The sequence below is a fragment of the Nerophis lumbriciformis genome, linkage group LG31 (assembly GCF_033978685.3).
Source record: "Nerophis lumbriciformis linkage group LG31, RoL_Nlum_v2.1, whole genome shotgun sequence".
NCBI classification, from domain to species: domain Eukaryota; kingdom Metazoa; phylum Chordata; class Actinopteri; order Syngnathiformes; family Syngnathidae; genus Nerophis; species Nerophis lumbriciformis.
The window spans coordinates 9,730,580-9,752,306 of NC_084578.2; the positions used below are offsets into that span (position 1 = coordinate 9,730,580).

The 21,727-nt window shown below is 41.3% G+C and overlaps 1 protein-coding gene across 1 annotated transcript in view; it reads right to left on the bottom strand.

The window, feature by feature from the left end:
- Nucleotides 1-21,727, bottom strand: part of LOC133574147 (neuropilin-2-like) — a 335,141-nt gene that overhangs the window by 235,487 nt on the left and 77,927 nt on the right. Inside the window, exon 3 of the mRNA XM_061926222.1 lies at nucleotides 14,957-15,138. Coding sequence (XP_061782206.1) covers nucleotides 14,957-15,138 — 182 coding nt within the window. The remainder of the gene's footprint in view (nucleotides 1-14,956; nucleotides 15,139-21,727) is intronic.

Genomic DNA, 21,727 nt, shown 5'->3' on the forward strand with positions numbered 1-21,727 from the left:
TTGGGAAAGTCTTAGTTGGATGAGTGGAATGTGTTGATGTTGGAATGGTTTGAATAGGTTGAAGAATGTGGGATTTGTGGATGTTTAAAAAATGGACAATTCATTTTGAATGGGGAAAAAGTCCCTGAAAACTGGGAATTCTTGGAAATCCGGGAATTTTTCAAAAATTGTTGAAAAAGAGTACACCATTTTGAACAGGCTGAATATTTTGGAGTTGGAACGATTTGAATCAGATGAAAAATGTGGGAATTGTGGAACTTTGAAAAATGTCCCATTGCCTTCAATAGGAATTTCATGGAAATTTGGTTATTTCGGAAAAAGCAGGATTTTGGGGAAAAATTAAAAAAAAAAAAACTTGAATGTTCTGAATGAGTTGAAATGGTTGGTGTTGGAATGTTTCAAATCGGTCGAGAAATGTTGTAGTAGTAACATTTTTAATTGAGAAAAGGTATTAAGGAATTCCAGGAATTTCGGGAAAACCGGAAATTGTTCCAGTTCAAAAAAACAACTTTGTTTTTTTGTCCTGATTAAGAGGAATGACTGGACAGTGGAACGGTTGAAGTGGGTTGGAAAATGTGCAAGGAGTAGTTGCCAGAAAAAAGGGTTTGAAAAAATGGGAAGTCCTGGAGTTTTTTTTAACTTGTAAAAATGATAAATTGAATTTCCAGGATGAGTGGAATATATTGAAGGTGGAATGGTTTGAATCGGTTGAAACATGTGGAAATGGTGGAAGTTAGGAAAATGGACAATTCTTTTAGAATGGAGAAAAATGTCCCTGAAAACTGGGAATTCTTGGAAATCTGGGAATTTTTCAACAATTGTTGAAAAAGAGCACACCATTTTGAACAGGCTGAATATTTTGGAGTTGGAACTGTTTGAATCAGATGAAAAATGTGGGGAATTGTGAAACTTAAAAAAATGTTCCATTCATTTCAAAAGGGAATTTCGGAAAAAGCGGGAAGTTTTGGGAAAATGTGGGATTTGTGGATATTTAAAAAATGGACAATTCATTTTGAATGGGGAAAACAGCCCTGAAAACTGCGAATTCTTGGAAATCCGAGAATTGTTAAAAAAATCTTAAAAGAGAGCACATAATTTTGAACAAGCTGAATATTTTGGAGTTGGAACGGTTTGAATCAATTGAAAAATGTGGGAATTGTGGAACTTTAAAAAATGTTCCATTCATTTCAAATGGGAATTTCGGAAAAATAAATTCTGAAAAAAAAAAAAAAAAAAGGAATGTTCTGAATGATTGGTGTTGGATTTTTTCAAATCGGTCGAGAAATGTTGAAATAGTAACATTTTTAATTGAGAAATGGTATTAAGGAATTCCAGGAATTTCGGGAAAACCGGAAATTGTTCCAGTTCAAAAAAACAACTTTTTTTTTGTTGTCCTGATTAAGAGGAATGATTGGACGGTGGAACGGTTGAAGTGGGTTGGAAAATGTGGAAGGAGTCACAGAAAAAAGGGTTTGAAAAAATGGGAAGTCCTGGAATTTTGAATTTGAATTTCCAGGATGAGTGGAATACATTGAAGGTGGAATGGTTTGAATCGGTTGAAAAATGTGGAAATGGTGGAAGTTAGGAAAATGGACAATTCTTTTAGAATGGGGAAAAATGTCCCTGAAAACTGGGAATTCTTGGAAATCTGGGATTTTTTTTTTAAATTGTTGAAAAAGAGCAAACCATTTTGAACAGGCTGAATATTTTGGTGTTGGAACGGTTTGAATCAGATGAAAAATGTGGGAATTGTGGAACTTTAAAAAATGTTCCATTCATTTCAAATGGGAATTTTGGAAAAAGCGGGAAGTTTTTGGAAAATATTAAACAACTTGAATGTTCTGAATGAGATGAAATACTTGGTGTTGGATTTTTTTCAAATCGGTCGAGAAATGTTCAAGTAGTAACATTTTTAATTGAGAAATGGTATTAAGGAATTCCAGGAATTTCGGGAAAACCGGAAATTGTTCCAGTTCGAAAAAAAAACTTTGTTTTTTTGTCCTGATTAAGAGGAATGATTGGACGGTGGAACGGTTGAAGTGGGTTGGAAAATGTGGAAGGAGTAGTTGCCAGAAAAAAGGGTTTGAAAAAATGGGAATTCCTGGAATTTTTTTAATTTAAATTTCCAGGATGAGTGGAATATATTGAAGGTGGAATGGTTTGAATCAGTTGAAACATGTGGAAATGGTGGAAGTTAGGAAAATGGACAATTCTTTTACAATGGGGAAAAATGTCCCTGAAAACTGGGAATTCTTGGAATTTTTCAAAAATTGTTGAAAAAGAGCACACAATTTTGAACAGGCTGAATATGTTGGTGTTGGAACGGTTTGAATCAGATGAAAAATTCCCCAAAATGCCCAAAAAAGTACCAGATTCGGACAGATATTTTTTTCTTTTCTTTTTTTTTCTTCTTTTTTTAAATTGTTTTGGACATGTTGGGCATCCCAGGACTCGGGTGAGACTGCGGGACTTGTGGGACTCTAACCTGAGTGTCATTTTTGATCATTTTCGGGACTTTTGCCAACTTTTCCAACTTCTACAATTTGCCTAGTGCGGCTTAAAAGCGCTCTATAGCCCGAAATGTACAGTAATAATAATAATAATAATAAAGATGATAATAATAATAATGATTAATGCAAACACACAAAACAGTGACCACCAAAACTCTTCCTAACATTGGGGCAAGTTCAGTTTGGCAGCTGTGGTATTTGGTTTTCAAAGTAAAGCGACGAAAACAATCCATCCATGCAACCATTTTCTACCGCTTGTCCCTAATCATTACTGATTAATATCTGTTGGACTTTTCAGTCTGTTTTATTTACTGCAAGAACATGACCTTCCCATACATGCAATGACATCACACTCACACACACCTACTCCTATAGGGCGCCCTACCACAACCCACCCTACCCCCTCAATAGTGTGTGTGTGTGCGTGACTGTGAGCATGTGTGTGTGTGTGTGTGTGTGTGTGTGTGTCTGGAGTGATCGCCTGACCAGTCTGGTTGCCAGCAGCAATTTTATTCCCTTCTCATTACTTCAAGTTCATGCACACGGCGTAAACACGTCCGTCCTCCTTCCCCGTGTGATATGTTACAATATTCTACAATCTTTTAATTCATCGTTAATAATTCTTCATAAAAAAAAACGTGAACGCCGTTGTTGTTTTTGCATCTTTTTGTTACGCCCCGTGCCATGTTCATTTCCTGAGTGTTATTGTCGCACAGTGTATTTGTGTCGTCGCGGGTGGGTGGAGGGGGGTACAGTGGGAAGTGTCCCACCCTGTGTCTGGATGTTCAGCTGGCATGATTTCATGTCTACATTACACTGTACTGCATATCATTTTGTACTGTGAGTAGGGGTGGGTACGGTACGGTACCCAATTACAGATTCAGAGAATCGATACCGGTGCGCAACGGTACCAATTTTCTGTACTTTTTTGTATGTTTAATAATAAAAATACCATTTTATTGCAACATTTAAAAATAAGCCGATTATGACAACCGCTGTCCGGTTATTATATCTTGTTTCAAAAGCTGATTCTGATGATCACGTTTCTGAGTATGTAGGAACTGTATTCAGTTTCAGTTTATTTGGAACATGCATACGATGCAATGTAATGCATCACATATTTCCAGTTGTTTCATTAAATCACGTTCGAAAAGGAGTAGGAAGAAGCTGAGCTTATTTAATCCTACCTTTTTTTCATACTTTAGCAATTTTATCCCATGTCTTTGTTCTCTGTAACAAAACAGTGAATACACAATAAATAAATAATATACCATAGTAAGTAAACAAATATTAAATACATAAATAATCTTTATCTAAAAAAAATAAAAATTAAAATATTTATATATACATACATACATACATAAGTTAAAAGTTAAAGTACCAATGATTGTCACACACACACGAGGTGTGGCGAAATTATTCTCTGCATTTGACCCATCACCCTTGATCACCCCCTGAGAGGTGAGGGGAGCAGTGAGCAGCAGCGGTGACCGCGCCCGGGAATCATTTTTGGTGATTTAACCCCCAATTCCAACCCTTGATGCTGAGTGCTAAGCAGGGAGGTAATGGGTCCCATTTTTTATAGTCTTTGGTATGACTCGGCCGGGGTTTGAACTCACAACCTATCGTATATATATATATATATATATATATATATATATATATATATATATGACAACTTCTGTTTTGTTTGGTCAGCCGTTTTACTGCCGTGTGACAGACACCATTTGGAAACAATTTAGGTATGTAAATAAACTTTTACAAAAACTTTCTGTGTAAATAACTAATTTAAATGATAATAATGATAAATGGGTTATACTTGTATAGCGCTTTTCTACCTTTCTAAAGAAATTACAGACGAGAGTTCTAAAGAAATTACAGACCACCTCAAAAAAAGGAATGGAATTTTACAGGTTTTTTTTACTGAATGGGACACCCAAAATGTACATTAAAATAAAGAAAGTGGGATTAACAATATTAACTATGAACGATAAAACACTGAATATTAACAAGCGCTTGGACAGTATTTCCACATTCACCCATTCACACACAAACATTCACACACTGATGGCGGGAGCTGCCATGCAAGGCGCTAACCAGCAGCCATCAGGAGCAAGGGGTGAAGTGTCTTGCCCAAGGACACAACGGACCTGACTAGGATGGTTGAAGGTGGGGATTGAACCCCAGTAACCAGCAACCCTCCGATTGCTGGCACGGCCACTCTACCAACTTCGCCACCCCGTCCCTATATATATATATATATATATATATATATATATATATATGACAACTTCTGTTTTGTTTGATCGGCCGTTTTACTGCCGTGTTACAGACACCATTTGGAAACAATTAAGGTATGTGAATAAACTTTTACAAAAACTTTCTGTGTAAATAACTAATTTCCCAACACATATATCTGCGACTTATAGTCCGGTGCAGCTAATATATGGATAAATAGTCTTTCCCTAAAATTTTTATACATTATATAATTCTAAAACATTGCATTTTTAAAAACACTGAATTTGCTAAAAATAACATTATTTGACGTACAAAATTTCCGTTCACAAAATTCAAACGCAAAAAATTCAGTTACATAAATTCAGTGTCAAAGAATAAAGTAATAAAGACCCAAATTAACATTCATAAAAAATATTTACAGATAAGAATCGCGATGCAATCTAAATCCGATTTTTTTGGACGCCCCTGCTTACGTGACACGTACTGTCGTGATTCTCAGTACAACTCAACATTTTGTACTCGTGCGAGCAAATGTGTCGTGCAGACATACATTTAGTGTGTAACGTCCAGCCCACGCCTGTTCATTCATATATGTATGGATGTGTGTGTGTGTTTGATGGGCGAGGGGGGGTGGGGGGGTGCATGTGTCTGGTGAATTCTGGGTCACAATAACAGCTGGGGGCGCCCTGCCTAGACAGCAGCTTTTGATTGGACGCCCCGTCCGAGCTCCGTTTGCATTGGTCGTAATATTACGACAGCAACCACAGCAACAGAGGCGTAAACACAAACAGTTTGTTGTGGAATTAAAACACTATTTTGTTTGTCCATTTCCAAAAAATGACACTCTCAACGAGGTGGCAGCACGTTTCGTATGAAATATTTGCATGCTGAGCCGTGCACGAGAACTTAATGACTTTCCAGACAGACGCGCGCAAAAACGGTCACACAATCTCCTCCAACACAGACAGGGGATTAGGACAGAGACCCCCACTAAAATCATCCTGTGGTCGGGATGAACGACTCCAAGCAGGGGAGAAAATCATTAATATCCACAGCAACATGGGTCCATGACACAGTTCAGCTGTCTGAACAACCGTGTCCGTTATTCAGTTGCTTCTTGTTTTTTAGTTTCTAATGACCGTTATATGTCAATCTGTAAATATTGAGTGTCAAAACTTGGTCTTGGGTGTATGCTTTTCCGGGATGCAACGGAAAGTTGGCTCGGGCGAGACGGGAATGAAGGTACATGATTTATTTAATATATCAAAAAAAAGTGCAAACGAAAAGCGCGCACAGTGGCGGAGAATAAACTATGAAACCAAAAGACCATAGCATTAATAAACAAAAACTTACTTGGCTTGGACAAAAGTAGCAGCATGAAGGATGGACATGAAAACAAGTGTCAGAAATGTACAGAGCATAAATGTGAGGCTGTCGTCAGAACGACAAACTGAAAACAATGAACTTAAATAGTATAGACATGATTAACGAAAACAGGTGTGTTGTAACTTTTGCGTTATATAGTTCATGTGTGATGATCATTTGATTTAATTGCTGATAAATTGATCTATTATTATTTACAGCTAAAAAGAGTTAAAAGGGAATTGATTTGATTTATACATGTGCTTGATATTGATTATTTGAGAAACACTGACACTGAATTGAGTTGTTTTCTCGCTCAATAGCCGAACAAAGGGTTAACTAAAAGACTGCATGTTCCACAATGCATTGCGGCAAAACCGGATGTTAGAAAAGACCGGGAGCAGGTGCATTGTGGTTGTTGAGATTGAGGATTACGAGCCCACGGGTGATGAATGAATGACAGATAACAAGATATAGTGATCGTTTTGTACCGTTTTGTATGCCATTTTTTTCTTATATAAAGTACAACTTTATTACACATTTTCGACGTCCTGTCCAATACTTTGATCGTAGTTAATCTACAAGGTGCGTGACTCAAAACGTGAAACAGGTGCGTGACGTGACAGGTGAAAACTAATGGTTGCTATGGTGACAAAACAAAAGTGCACAAAAAGTCCAAAAACAAAACCGAACATGACCAAAACAAAAACATGATCACACAGACATGACATTGAGTTAACAACAAACTAGTTCCACATTATATTAGGGTTGTACGGTATACCGGTATTAGTATAGTACCGTGATACTAATGAATCATATTCGGTACTATACCGCCTCTAAAAAGTACCGTCGACACATCGTGACATTGCTGGTTTTACAAGCAGAGGAGCACGTTCGGCAGCGCACAATCACAGAGTACTTACAAGCAGACACGGTGTGTAGACAGAAAAGGGAGAACGGACGCATTTTTACTTAAAAAATAACGATAAAGGTGAAGTTATAACACTGAAACGCCCTCAGGAAGAGGTGCTTTAAGACATGGCTAACTAGCTAGCAGCTAAAGTCCATCCGCAGTCTGCTAAATCACTAATCCTCGCCACCATGGCGACAAATAAAGTAAGTTTCTTACAATTATCATCCCTGTAGGACGAGGAAATAGCTAAACATGCTTCACTACACACCGTAGCTCACCGGCGTCAAAATTGGTGGATCTACACCTGACATCCACTGTAATGATACCAAGTACAGGAGCGTATCTAGTCTATACTACAATGATTGCATTGATATTTTTTAGCATCACAAAATCTTTTTTAGTTTTAAAAAAATATATATTATGTTTATAAACTCAGGCAATACGTCCCTGGACTCATGAGGACTTTGAATATGACCAATGTATGATCCTGTAACGACTTGGTATCGGATTGATACCCAAATTTGTGGTATCATCCAAAACTAATGTAAAGCATCCAATTATACATTTTAACAGAAGTGTAGATAGACCATGTTGAACGAGAAAGTAAGCAGATATTAAAAATAAATGAATGATTCATTTTCTACCACTTTTCCTCAATTCTGACAAAATAATAAAAAACTAGGAGCTAAATTAGGAGCCTTTGTTTGCTTACTTACTACTAAAAGACAAGTTGTCTTGTATGCTCACTATTTTATTTAAGGACAAACTTGCAATAAGAAACATATGTTTAATGTGCAGTAGGATTTTTTTGTTCAAATAAAGCCAATATTGCAATTTTTACATTTCAGGTATCGAAAAGTACCAACAATTATCGAAATACATTTTGGTACCAGTACCGTTACCAAAATGTTACTGTATAAAATAGGGCTCCAACAAAAAGAGGACTTTCTCATGCAGGGCTAAATGGCTGTTATTACTATCTACTTCACTAATTATTATTTTTATTTTTATTGCTAAATACTATTATCATACGTGTGTATATACTGTATATACAGTTATAGTTGTAGAAGAAAAAAAGGGTGATATCGATAAAAAAATATAGGCTGATACGATTTAAGTCGAAATGCCCAAAATTGGCTTTGATAAAGGCCGATAATGCAGAGCTGGGCAAATATTTTGACTCGGGGGCCAGATTGAGAGAAAAACAATTTAAAACAATTTTAAATGTTTTTAATTTTTTTAAACAATTTTAACAATTAACATTTTTTTTAGGGTTAGTGTTAGGGTTAGGGTTAGGGTTAAGATTAGGGTTAGGGTTAGGGTTAGGGTAAATTAAAAAAAAAAAAAAGTTAAAAAAAGTTAAAAAAATGTTACAATTTTTTAAATTTTTTTAAAAAAAAGTTAAAAAAAAGTTAAAAATATTTAAAAAATAAAAAAAAAAATTAAAAAAAATTGAAAAATTTAAAAAAAATTAAAAATTTAAAAAAAAATTAAAAATTTTAAAAAAAATTAAAAATTTTAAAAAAAATTGAAATTTTTACAAAAACAAAATGAAAAAAAATAATAATAATAAAAATGAAAAAAATAAAAAAAATGTTTTAAGTTAAAACATGATTTTCAAGGTAAAAAATGATTTTAAAAAAAATTTCAAGGTAAAATTTTTTTTTCAACGTAAAAAATGATTTTCAAGGTACAAAAAAATTTTCAAGGTTAAATTTTTTTTTCAAGGTAAAATGTTTTTTTCAAGGTAAAAAAATGATTTTCAAGGTACAAAAAAATTTTCAAGGCAACATTTTTTTTCAAGGTAAAATTTTTTTTTCAAGGTAAAAAATGATTTTCAAGGTACAAAAAAATTTTCAAGGTAACATTTTTTTTTCAAGGTAAAAGATGATTTTTAAGGTACAAAAAAATTTTGGTGGCTGGGGGGGCCAATGTGTATGTGTGTATAAATTATATATAAAAAGTTAAAGTTAAAGTACCAATGATTGTCACACACACACACACTAGCTGTGGCAAAAGTATTCTCTGCATTTGACCCATCCCCTTGACCACCCCCTGGGAGGTGAGGGGAGCAGTGAGCAGCAGCGGTGGCCGCGCCTGGGAATCATTTTGGTGATTTAACCCCCAATTCCAACCCTTGATGCTGAGTGCCAAGCAGGGAGGTAATGGGTCCCATTTTTATAGTCTTTGGTATGACTCGGCCGGGGTTTGAACTTATACACATTTAGCTGTAAAAATCTGCTGTACAGTATGTGTGTTTGGGTCCCTTTTTTCCAGGAACACTAATACCAAAAGTCACAATGTCCGATAGAGTTCTAAAAAAATTATGACAGACCACCTCAAAAAAAGGAATGGAATTTTACAGTTTTTTTTACTGAATGGGACACCCAAAATGTACATTAAAATAAAGAAAGTGAGATTAAAAATATTAACTATGAACGATAAAACACTGAATATTAACAACATACACTATATTGTCAAAATTATTTGGCCACCCATCCAAATGATGAGAATCAGGTGTCCTAATCACTTGGCCCAGGTGTATAAAATCAAGCACTTAGGCATGGAGACTGTTTCTACAAACATTTATGAAAGAATGGGCCGCTCTCAGTGATTTCCAGCGTGGAACTGTCATAGGATGCCACCTGTGCAACAAATCCAGTCAGGAAATGTCCTCGCTCCTAAATATTCCAAAGTCAACTGTCGGCTTTATTATAAGAAAAGGGAAGCGTTTGGGAACAACAGCAACTCAGCCACCAAGTGGTAGGCCACGTAAACTGACAGAGAGGGGTCAGCGGATGCTGAAGCGCATAGTGCAAAGACTTTCTGCACAGTCAGTTGCTACAGAGCTCCAAACTTCATGTGACCTTCCAATTAGCCCACATACAGTACGCAGAGAGCTTCATGGAATGGGTTTCCAAGGCCGAGCAGCTGCATCTAAGACATACATCACCAAGTCCAATTCAAAGCGTGGGATGCAGTGGTGTAAAGCACGTCGCCACTAGACTCTAGAGCAGTGGAGACGCGTTCTGTGGAGTGATGAATCACGCTTTTCCATCTGGCAATCTGATGGACCAGTCTGGGTTTGGAGGTTGCCAGGAGAACGCTACATTTCGGACTGCATTGTGCCGAGTGTGAAATTTGGTGGAGGAGGAATTATGGTGTGGGGTTGTTTTTCAGGAGTTGGGCTTGGCCCCTTAGTTCCAGTGAAAGGAACTTTGAATGCTCCAGGATACCAACACATTTTGGACAATTCCATGCTCCCAACCTTGTGGGAACAGTTTCCAACATGACTGTGCACCAGTGCACAAAGCAAGGTCCATAAAGACATGGATGCCAGAGTCTGGTGTGGATGAACTTGACTGGCCTGCACAGAGTCCTGACCTGAATCCGATAGAACACCTTTGGGATGAATTAGAACGGAGACTGAGAGCCAGTGTGTGACCTCACCAATGCGCTTTTGGAAGAATGGTGGGAAATTCCTATAAACACACTCCGCAACCTTGTGGACAGCCTTCCCAGAAGAGTTAAGGCTTTAATAGCTGCAAAAGGTGGACCGACATCATATTGAACCCTATGTGTTAGGAATGGGATGGCACTTCAAGTTCATATGTGAGTCAAGGCAGGTGGCTAAATACTTTTGGCAATATAGTGTATGTGTGGCTTCAGGCTCCACGTGTGAACTCAACGGGAAGTCGAGTGAGGGAAATCAAGGAAACCAGGCGGGTGGCAGAAAGCGAGAAAGACGGACAAGCACGTGTTGTGTTAGTAACCCCAGCCCGACCCGAGTGTGACAGTGCGTCTCCGGACTCAGGACTCAATTAAGCAGGCATGTGCGGAATGCTTTCAAGGGGAACGGAACGAGGCGGCCGCGAGGGGCCGACACCATGTGGCCCCGGGTGCGTCTCAGGTCTCGCCCGGCCTTGCTCGGGCTGACCCACGGCGGCGTGAAGGGGAGCTTCATCACAGGCCAGGATGTAATTCTCAGAGCGAGGGCCATGAAGGGCAGAGATGTCTCGCATGGACCGCCTCAAAGGCTCTCAGGGGTCCTGTGCGGAGTCGCTCTTTAGCCGCTGGCTGTCTCCCATGACATCTGGGAGACAAATGAGGTCTGGTCAGCTAATGAAGCATGTTGGATCTCCTATTAGTTACTAACTCGTGACATGGTCTCCGCCAGCCGGCTTGCTGAGGTGCACGTCTACTTCTTCGCAGGGGGGTCACAAGTTCAGATGCCCCTCTTTAAAGAGATAAATGCTTCAAATAAAAGCCACTTTGACACCGAGACCCCGCAAAAATTGGTAGACCGGAGCCGTAACAGACTCGTCTTTCACGTTCGGAGCCAATGAGGTGGAATATTGCTGTGCTTTAAGGAATGTTTGTCACCCTGAGATGATTAGGGTGTAGACAATTGGGGAGAAGTGACAAAAACAATCACATTATCCTGCAGGAGCAGGAGCTTTAAAGCATCTGCAGTACATTTTCAGAATGCTGCTGCTCGAGTCCTGACTAGAACTAGGAAATACGACCATGTTAGTCCAGTGCTTAGGTCACTGCACGGGCTTGCTGTTGTTTAGAAAATAGACCTTAAAACTGCTCTGCTGGTGTACAAGTCTGTTCATGGTCTTGTGCCAAAGTACACCTCTGACATGTTAGAACCATATGAATCATCTGAACCTCGGAGAACCTCAGGGAATGGTCTCCTGATGGATTTTCCCGATACTGGGACACACGAGCGCCCCAAAGAAAAGAATAACGCGTTGGGGACTAACTACAACTGCAATTTTCACTACGATGACAAACAAAAAAGTTTCAACTGCCAACACTTTGATAAAGAAGGTGAGAAACACTATTAAATTCAAGAAAGAACTGGTAGCATAGTACGAAGGTGGCATCTGCGTGGCTCTTCCCTCACCTCCTCCACTCTGCTTACTGCGCTCATCGCCAAAAATAATACAATACAAGTAAATCTAGTCAAGTTGTCAAACAGGAAAATGTTAAAAGATTAGAATTTATTGGACATTTTAGTTACATTTTTATAATCTACTTAAATAAAATACATACATTTCATTTTGTTTAGTACAGTGTTCAATACATAATTAAAAAACTGAAAATCAGATCATATTTTTTTTCTAATTACAATTTTGGGGGGAATTTTTTGATTAAATTATATTTATTTAAAAAAATATATATATATTATTATTTTAAGGTATTGCAGGTACGCATACCACTAATGCACAGGTGTCAAACTCAACGGCAAGGGGCCAGATGTGGCCCGCGACATCATATTATCTGGCACGCAAACACCTGGAAATAATGTGTCAATAAAGTGTACCCCACCTTCCGCCCGATTGTAGCTGAGATAGGCTCCAGCGCCCCCCGCGACCCCAAAGGGAATAAGCGGTAGAAAATGGATGGATGGATGGAAGTATTTAATATGTTCTCACTAAATGTAAATGATTTTTTTCATTTTGACAGAAAAAATATATGTACTGCTTGAAATTGCATACCTTTTAAACTTTAATAGAATCCAATATTGCAGCAAATATTACAGTATATTATCATACTTTCCAAACATGTTTTTGTCTAAATAAAAATACTTAACTTTACAGCAAACTAACAAAAAATTAATTAATTAATTAACAAAAAATGACAATAAATGTTACGTTGTTCTTTACGGCATATTACTGTAAATTGAAAAAAACTACTACTGTTTTTGCGTTAAAATTCTGTTAACTGAGCTGCCATATTTTTACTGTAAAATCTACGGTTGTTGTTTTTAACGGTGTATTACTGTAAATGGAAACATTTGTTTTTACTAGAGATATCCGATAATATCGGACTGCCGATATTATCGGCCGATAAATGCTTTAGAATGTAATATCGGAAATTATCGGTATCGGTTTCAAAATTATCGGTATCGGTTTCAAAATGTAAAATTGATGCATTTTTAAAACGCCGCTGTGTACACGGACGTAGGGAGAAGTATAGAGCGCCAACAAACCTTAAAGGCACTGCCTTTACGTGCCGGCCCAATCACATAATACCTACGGCTTTTCACACACACAAGTGAATGCAAAGCATACTTGGTCAACAGCCATACAGGTCACACTGAGGGTGGCCGTATAAACAACTTTAACACTGTTACAAATATGCGCCACACTGTGAACCCACACCAAACAAGAATGACAAACACATCCGCACCGTAACACAACATAAACACAACAGAACAAATACCCAGAACCCCTTGCAGCACTAACTCTTCCGGGAGGCGACAATATACACCCCCCGATACGCCCTACACCCCCACCTCAACCCCGTCCACCTCAACCTCCTCATGCTCTCTCAGGGAGAGCATGTCTCAAATTCTAAGCTACTGTTTTGAGGCATGTTAAAAAAAAAAAATGCACTTTGTGACTTCAATAATAAATATGGCAGTGCCATGTTGGCATTTTTTCCCATAACTTGAGTTGATTTATTTTGGAAAACCTTGTTACATTGTTTAATGCATCCAGCGGGGCATCATAACAAAATTAGGCTTAATAATGTGTTAATTCCACGACTGTATATATCGGTATCGGTTGATATCGGAATCGGTAATTAATTGGACAATATCTCTAGTTTTTACAGTAGAAAAACTGGCAGCTAAGTTGCCAGAATAAAAAAATTAATTTGTATTTTAACACTGCATACAACATTTTATTTTTGCTTTGTGCTATGTATAAACCAGGGGTCTCAGACATGCTGCCCACACCTTTATATGGAATTTGGAAGCTGGTGCGGCACGCGGGTTTTAAATGAATGGCGCTTGCCAGAGTCATGCGTGCCGTGATGGTACAGCATGTAGCGCCCACTACAATCAGCCACACGTTGTATGGAGTGTCCGCTTGCTCACGTAGGTGACAGCAAGGCATACTTGGTCAACAACCACACAGGTTACACTGACGGTGGCGTTATAAAAAAAACTATAACACTCTTACTAATTATGCGCCACACTGTGAACCCACACCAAACAAAAATGACAAACACATTTCGGGAGAACATCTGCACCGTAACACAACATAAACACAACAGGACAAATACCCAGAATTCCATGCAGCCCTAACTCTTCCGGGATACATTATACACCCCCGCAACCAAACCCGCCCACCTCAACCGACGCACAGGGGGGGGTTGATGTGTGAGGGAGTAGAGTTGGGGTGGGGGCGGGGTTTGGTGGTAGCAGGGGTGTATAATGTAGCCCAGAAGAGTCAGGGCTGCATGGGATTCTGGGTGTTTGTTCTGTTGTGTTTATGTTGTGTTAAGGTGCAGATGTTCTCCCGAAATGTGTTTGTCATTCTTGTTTGGTTTTGGTTCAAAGTGTGGCGCATTATTAGTAAGAGTCTTAAAGTTTTTTTATATGGTCACCGTCAGTGTAACCTGTGTGGCTGTTGACAAAGTGTGCCTTGCTGTCACGTACGTGTGCAAGCAGAAGATGTATATTGTATAAAAAGTGTTGGGCTGGCACGCTGTTAATACAGATTGTAGAGAGCGCCAAATGTTGTACAATCATGGCACGCCCTTATTATAGCTGTAAGGGTGAAAATCGGTGAATATTAATCCCGGGAATTTTCTGCGAGAGGCACTGAAATCCGGAAGTCTCACGGGAAAATTGGGGGGTTCAGCAAGTAAGCTGCTGAGCCGCATCAGAGTGATCAAAGAGCCACATGCGGCTCCGGAGCCGCGGGTTGTCAATCCCTGACCTAGGCCTACTGCGCTGCTGTATTTTAATGTTGGTCATTATGGTGGTACTTGGAGAGTTAAGTGTTTTTTGGGGTGGTGCTTGGTGGAAATGCTGTATTAGAAGGTGTATTCATATCGTAGCACCTTTTGACGCTCTTGTGATCCACCAACTAATGTTACATTTTATTTACCGGTAGATAACACATGTTCTTACCAGTTTTGTAGATTTCATAGCGCAGCGAGAAACCCGCTCCTTGGTGGGCGTAGTCGGAGACAAACTTGATGTGCAGGGAGGGCCCGGATGATATGATGGGTGCCGGGGCGATGTTACTGCAGTGCCTTCCCATTAAGTCGGCAGACTCCGAGTTGCCATCGTGGATCTCTACATAGTCGTACCTGCAAAGGAACACAGCGTGCATAAATTAGGCATTCTTTTTTTCTACCCAGCCTGTCACATTACAGTGGCTGCGATGACAAAATATTGCAGAATATTTGATGAATGGTTGAGATTTCCAAGTAGGAGAGGCGTATTTGAATGAATCAGAAGTCAGCAAAGATGTGGGTGTTTTTAAAGCTGCAGAAAGAGATAATGAACAACTCAAATAGCACAAAATACATTTTCCACACACACTTTTTTCATTTCATAAGAAAATAAAATAAAAGTAATTAGAGTGTTGAAGTAATTAATGAAAGTGAATACTATGGTCTTCAACCTAGAAATTGTTTCACCCCCCTCAACATTACTATCATCGCAAGTTTGCTTTTTTAATTAATTAATTATTATTATTATAATTTTTTTTTAATTAATCAGTCTAACAAAATAATACACAAAAATACCATAATAATACAATTCCAATTCAGAAACCAAACCAAGTTTGCCGTTTTGCATATCTAGTATCATCAATCAATCAATCAATCAATGTTTACTTATATAGCCCTAAATCACGAGTGTCTCAAAGGGCTGCACAAGCCACAACGACATCCTCGGCTCAGATCCCACATCAGCGCAAGGAAAAACTCAACCCAATGGGACAATGAGAAACCTTATAGTATGGGCCTGATCGACTGAGATCTCGAATAACAAGTGCTAAATAGCGTGTGCAAACTATAAAATTGTGAGCACTATTAGTAAGGGTGTCCAAAAAAATTGATTTTCAAATGAACCACGAGTCTTATTTGTAACGATTCTTAATCCTTCCAAAAAAATAAAAAATCGGATTATTATTATTTAAAAAAAATCTGTCCTGTCCAGCCACTTTTATATTGTTGATGTAGATGATCATATCTGCTGTACAGATTTACTTTAGAAAAGAAATATGTTGAATACTTCTCTTGTTTCCTTATTTGTATTTGACTTTATTAAATGTTTGGGTAGAATTTTATCAAATAAAACCAGTTTTCTTTTAAGCATAATTGCCAACCCTCCCGGATTTTCCGGGAGACTCCCGAAATTCAGCGCCTCTCCCGAAAACCTCCCGGCACGAATTCTCTCCCGAAAATCTCCCGAAATTCAGGCGGACTCAGGTCCTCCACAATATAAAAAAGCGTACCTGCCCAATCACGTTATAACTATAGAATGATGGAGGGCGAGTTCTTGGTTTCTTATGTGGGTTTATTGTTAGGCAGTTTCATTAACGTCCTCCCAGCGTGGCAACAACACACAACAACAGCAGTCACTTTTTTGTATACCGTAAAGCAGTTCGTCTGCCGTAAACAGCAATATTGTGACACTCTTAAACAGGACAATACTGCCATCTAGTGCATTTGATGAAAGCACTTTTGTGCGTGCCACACAGCAATGCATCATCAGAGAGGGTGTTCAGCATGGTTCGAAAAATAGTGACAGAGAATAGAACAAGGATGGACAATTCAACCCTTAACTCAACAATGAGTAGATGAGTGTTATGTGTGTGTATATGTGTAAATAAATGAACACTGAAATCCAAGTATTTATTATATATATATATATATATATATATATAATAAGAAAAGAAAGAAAAAAAAAAAAAATATATATATATATATATATATAGCTAGAATTCACTGAACGTCAAGTATTTCTTATATATATATATATATATATATATATATATATATATATATATATATATATATATATATATATATATATATACTCCTCTCTGAGCTGCCACCTTAACGTGGTAGAGGAGTTTGCGTGTCCCAATGATCCTAGGAGCTATGTTGTCCGGGGGCTTCTATGCCCCCTGGTAGGGTCTCCCAAGGCAAACTGGTCCTAGGTGAGGGATCAGACAAAGAGCAGCTCGAAGACCTCTATGAAGAACACGAACAAGGAACCCAGATTTCCCTCGCCCGGACGCGGGTCACCGGGGCCCTCCTCTGGAGCCAGGCCCGGAGGTGTGGCACGATGGCGAGCGCCTGGTGGCCGGGCCTGTCCCCATGGGGCCCGGCCGGGCACAGCCCGAAGAGGCAACGTGGGTCCCCCCTCCAATGGGCTCACCACCCATAGCAGGGGTCATAGAGGTCGGGTGCAATGTGAGCTGGGCGGAAGCCGAAGGCAGGGCACTTGGCGGTCCGATCCTCGGCTACAGAAGCTAGCTCTTGGGACGTGGAACGTCACCTCGCTGGGGGGGAAGGAGCCTGAGCTAGTGCGTGAGGTGGAGAAGTTCCGGCTAGATATAGTCGGACTCACTTCGACGCACAGCAAGGGCTCTGGAACCAGTTCTCTTGACAGGGGCTGGACTCTCTTCCACTCTGGCGTTGCCGGCAATGAGAGGCGACGGGCTGGAGTGGCAATTCTTGTTTCCCCTCGGCTCAAAGCCTGCATGTTGGAGTTCAACCCGGTGGACGAGAGGGTAGCCTCCCTCCGCCTTCGGGTGGGGGGACGGGTCCTGACTGTTGTTTGCGCTTACGCGCCCAACGGCAGTTCAGATTACCCACCCTTTTTGGATTCACTCGAGGGAGTACTGGAGAGTGCTCCCCCGGGTGATTCCCTCGTTCTACTGGGGGACTTCAACGCTCATGTTGGCAACGACAGTGAAACCTGGAGAGGCGTGATTGGGAAGAATGGCCGCCCGGATCTGAACCCGAGTGGTGTTTTGTTATTGGACTTTTGTGCTCGTCACGGATTGTCAATAACAAACACCATGTTCAAACATAAGGGTGTCCATATGTGCACTTGGCACCAGGACACCCTAGGCCGCAGTTCCATGATCGACTTTGTAGTTGTGTCATCGGATTTGCGGCCTCATGTTTTGGACACTCGGGTGAAGAGAGGGGCGGAGCTTTCTACCGATCACCACCTGGTGGTGAGTTGGCTGCGATGGTGGGGGAGGATGCCGGACAGACCTGGCAGGCCCAAACGCATTGTGAGGGTTTGCTGGGAACGTCTAGCAGAGTCTCCTGTCAGAGAGAGTTTCAATTCCCACCTCCGGAAGAACTTTGAACATGTCACGAGGGAGGCGCTGGACATTGAGTCCGAGTGGACGATGTTCCGTACCTCTGTTGTCGGGGCGGCCGATTGGAGCTGTGGCCGCAGGGTAGTTGGTGCCTGTCGTGGCGGTAATCCTAGAACCCGTTGGTGGACACCGGCGGTGAGGGATGCCGTCAAGCTGAAGAAGGATTCCTATCGGGTTCTTTTGGCTCATGGGACTCCTGACGCAGCAGACAGGTACCGACAGGCCAAGCGGTGTGCGGCTTCAGCGGTCGCGGAGGCAAAAACTCGGACATGGGAGGAGTTCGGTGAGGCCATGGAAAAAGACTTCCGGACGGCTTCGAAGCAATTCTGGACCACCATCCGCCGCCTCAGGAAGGGGAAGCAGTGCAGTGTCAACACCGTGTATGGTGGGGATGGTGCTCTGTTGACCTCGACTGCGGATGTTGTGGATCGGTGGAGAGAATACTTCGAAGACCTCCTCAATCCTACCAGCACGTCTTCCTATGAGGAAGCAGGGCCTGGGGAATCTGTGGTGGGCTCTCCTATTTCTGGGGCTGAGGTTGCCGAGGTAGTTAAAAAGCTCCTCGGTGGCAAGGCCCCGGGGGTGGATGAGATCCGCCCGGAGTTCCTTAAGGCTCTGGATGTTGTGGGGCTGTCTTGGTTGACAAGACTCTGCAACATCGCGTGGACATCGGGGGCGGTACCTCTGGATTGGCAGACCGGGGTGGTGGTTCCTCTCTTTAAGAAGGGGAACCGGAGGGTGTGTTCCAACTATCGTGGGATCACACTCCTCAGCCTTCCCGGTAAGGTCTATTCAGGTGTACTGGAGAGGAGGCTACGCCGGATAGTCGAACCTCGGATTCAGGAGGAACAGTGTGGTTTTCGTCCTGGTCGTGGAACTGTGGACCAGCTCTATACTCTCGGCAGGGTCCTTGAGGGTGCATGGGAGTTTGCCCAACCAGTCTACATGTGCTTTGTGGACTTGGAGAAGGCATTCGACCGTGTACCCCGGGAAGTCCTGTGGGGAGTGCTCAGAGAGTATGGGGTAACGGACTGTCTTATTGTGGCGGTTCGCTCCCTGTATAATCGGTGTCAGAGCTTGGTCCGCATTGCCGGCAGTAAGTCGGACACGTTTCCAGTGAGGGTTGGACTCCGCCAGGGCTGCCCTTTGTCACCGATTCTGTTCATAACCTTTATGGACAGAATTTCTAGGCGCAGTCAGGGCGTTGAGGGTATCTGGTTTGGTGGCTGCAGGATTAGGTCTCTGCTTTTTGCAGATTATGTGGTCCTGATGGCTTCATCTGGCCAAGATCTTCAGCTCTCACTGGATCGGTTCGCAGCCGAGTGTGAAGCGACTGGGATGAGAATCAACACCTCCAAATCCGAGTCCATGGTTCTCGCCCGGAAAAGGGTGGAGTGCCATCTCCGGGTTGGGGAGGAGATCTTGCCCCAAGTGGAGGAGTTCAAGTACCTCGGAGTCTTGTTCACGAGTGAGGGAAGAGTGGATCGTGAGATCGACAGGCGGATCGGTGCGGCATCTTCAGTAATGCGGACGCTGTATCGATCCGTTGTGGTGAAGAAGGAGCTGAGCCAGAAGGCAAAGCTCTCGATTTACCGGTCGATCTACGTTCCCATCCTCACCTATGGTCATGAGCTTTGGGTCATGACCGAAAGGACAAGATCACGGGTACAAGCGGCCGAAATGAGTTTCCTCCGCCGGGTGGCGGGGCTCTCCCTTAGAGATAGGGTGAGAAGCTCTGCCATCCGGGGGGAGCTCAAAGTAAAGCCGCTGCTCCTCCATATCGAGAGGAGCCAGATGAGGTGGTTCGGGCATCTGGTCAGGATGCCACCCGAACGCCTCCCTCGGGAGGTGTTTCGGGCACGTCCGACCGGTAGGAGGCCACGGGGAAGACCCAGGACACGTTGGGAAGACTATGTCTCCCGGCTGGCCTGGGAACGCCTCGGGATCCACCGGGAGGAGCTGGACGAAGTGGCTGGGGAGAGGGAAGTCTGGGCTTCCCTGCTTAGGCTGCTGCCCCCGCGACCCGACCTCGGATAAGCGGAAGAAGATGGATGGATGGATGGATATATATATATACATATATATGAAATACTTGACTTGGTGAATTCTAGCTGTAAATATACTCCTCCCCTTTTAGCCACGCCCCCGTCCCACCCCGACCATGCCCACCCCCCTCCCCCCACCTCCCGAAATCGGAGGTCTCAAGGTTGGCAAGTATGCTTTTAAGTGATATAGAAATGTATCACAGATGTTTATCTATTTTATGGAGGAATTTAGTTAATCATAGAACAGGCACCCAATGTTATTAAATATTGATTTTGAATCAAGAATCATTTTGAATCGAGAATCGAGTCTGAATCGAATCCTTACCCCCCAGAGTCGAATCGAATCGAATCGAGTGATGCCCAAAGAATTACAGCCCTAACTATGAGTGAGCTGGTTGCAGGTGATCTACTAAGACTGTACAATTGATAACGAGAGCAAAAGTTATGGTATTTAAATGAGTATTGTGCATGTATTTCTAGCTGTCACCATGGAAACACTCATTTACTGCCGAGCTATAAGCGCCAACCTGTGGTCTTTTTACTATGTTGAGGAACATGCAGCATACAACTGTAATCTGTACCAACTTTTTTGGGCATAACAGGATTGCTAGGATAAAATAGCATTGTTGAGTAGACACTATATTTACTATTTTTTTTCTACTTCTGACAGTCCAAGTATGTTGACACGGACCCGGACTGACACTATCTCACTCATCTGTCATTTCACAGCTATTTGTGCGTAACTGTGGCAGTTTGCACGCCACTTCTTAACGTGCTAAAAAAAACTCTAAACAGCAGCCGCAGAACAGTTTATAGACTTGATAGATCACATTCCGAGCGCTCAATGATCACATTTGCATATCTTCTTCCCAGTATTGCAAGCGTTCTCAGCATATATTTTGCATATGCATTAAGATAAACCCACTATATAATCTCTATTTTGCTCATTTCACAATCCTCTGTGTATGTGCTATCAAGTTTGGACACATTTTAATACACGTAAATATATTGTGCAGATACAAAAAGTCCCAAAAAAAAGGTATAAAAAACATAAAAACTAGAGGAAAACATTAAAGAATACAAAGAACATATTAGACATTTCAGCGCCACATTTCTACAGAGAGCTACTAAAGTAAAACAAAAGAAAAACAAAAAAATAGTAATAAATAATACTGTGGAGGGAGATGTGGCCAGCGCGCCTGCAGGAGAAAAGGTCACCGCCGCTGTTTATGGTGCTGAGGACGAGCACCATCGGATAGGGGCGGGGCATGTGCTGACGGCGAGACACAGCTGGCAGGTGATTAGATTTCATAGGTGGTACGTGTTAATCTAACCATCTGTTGTCTTTAACAGTGAGCTGCCGAGTACAGGAGAAAAATTGAGTATTGGAGAGACTGCAAAGTCTGGAAAGAACTTTTCTTTCTGAAGAGCTTGTGACAAACAATCATTAAAACCTTTGTCAACTCTGCACAACTGGCATCTGGCGTATGTATCAGCGGGACC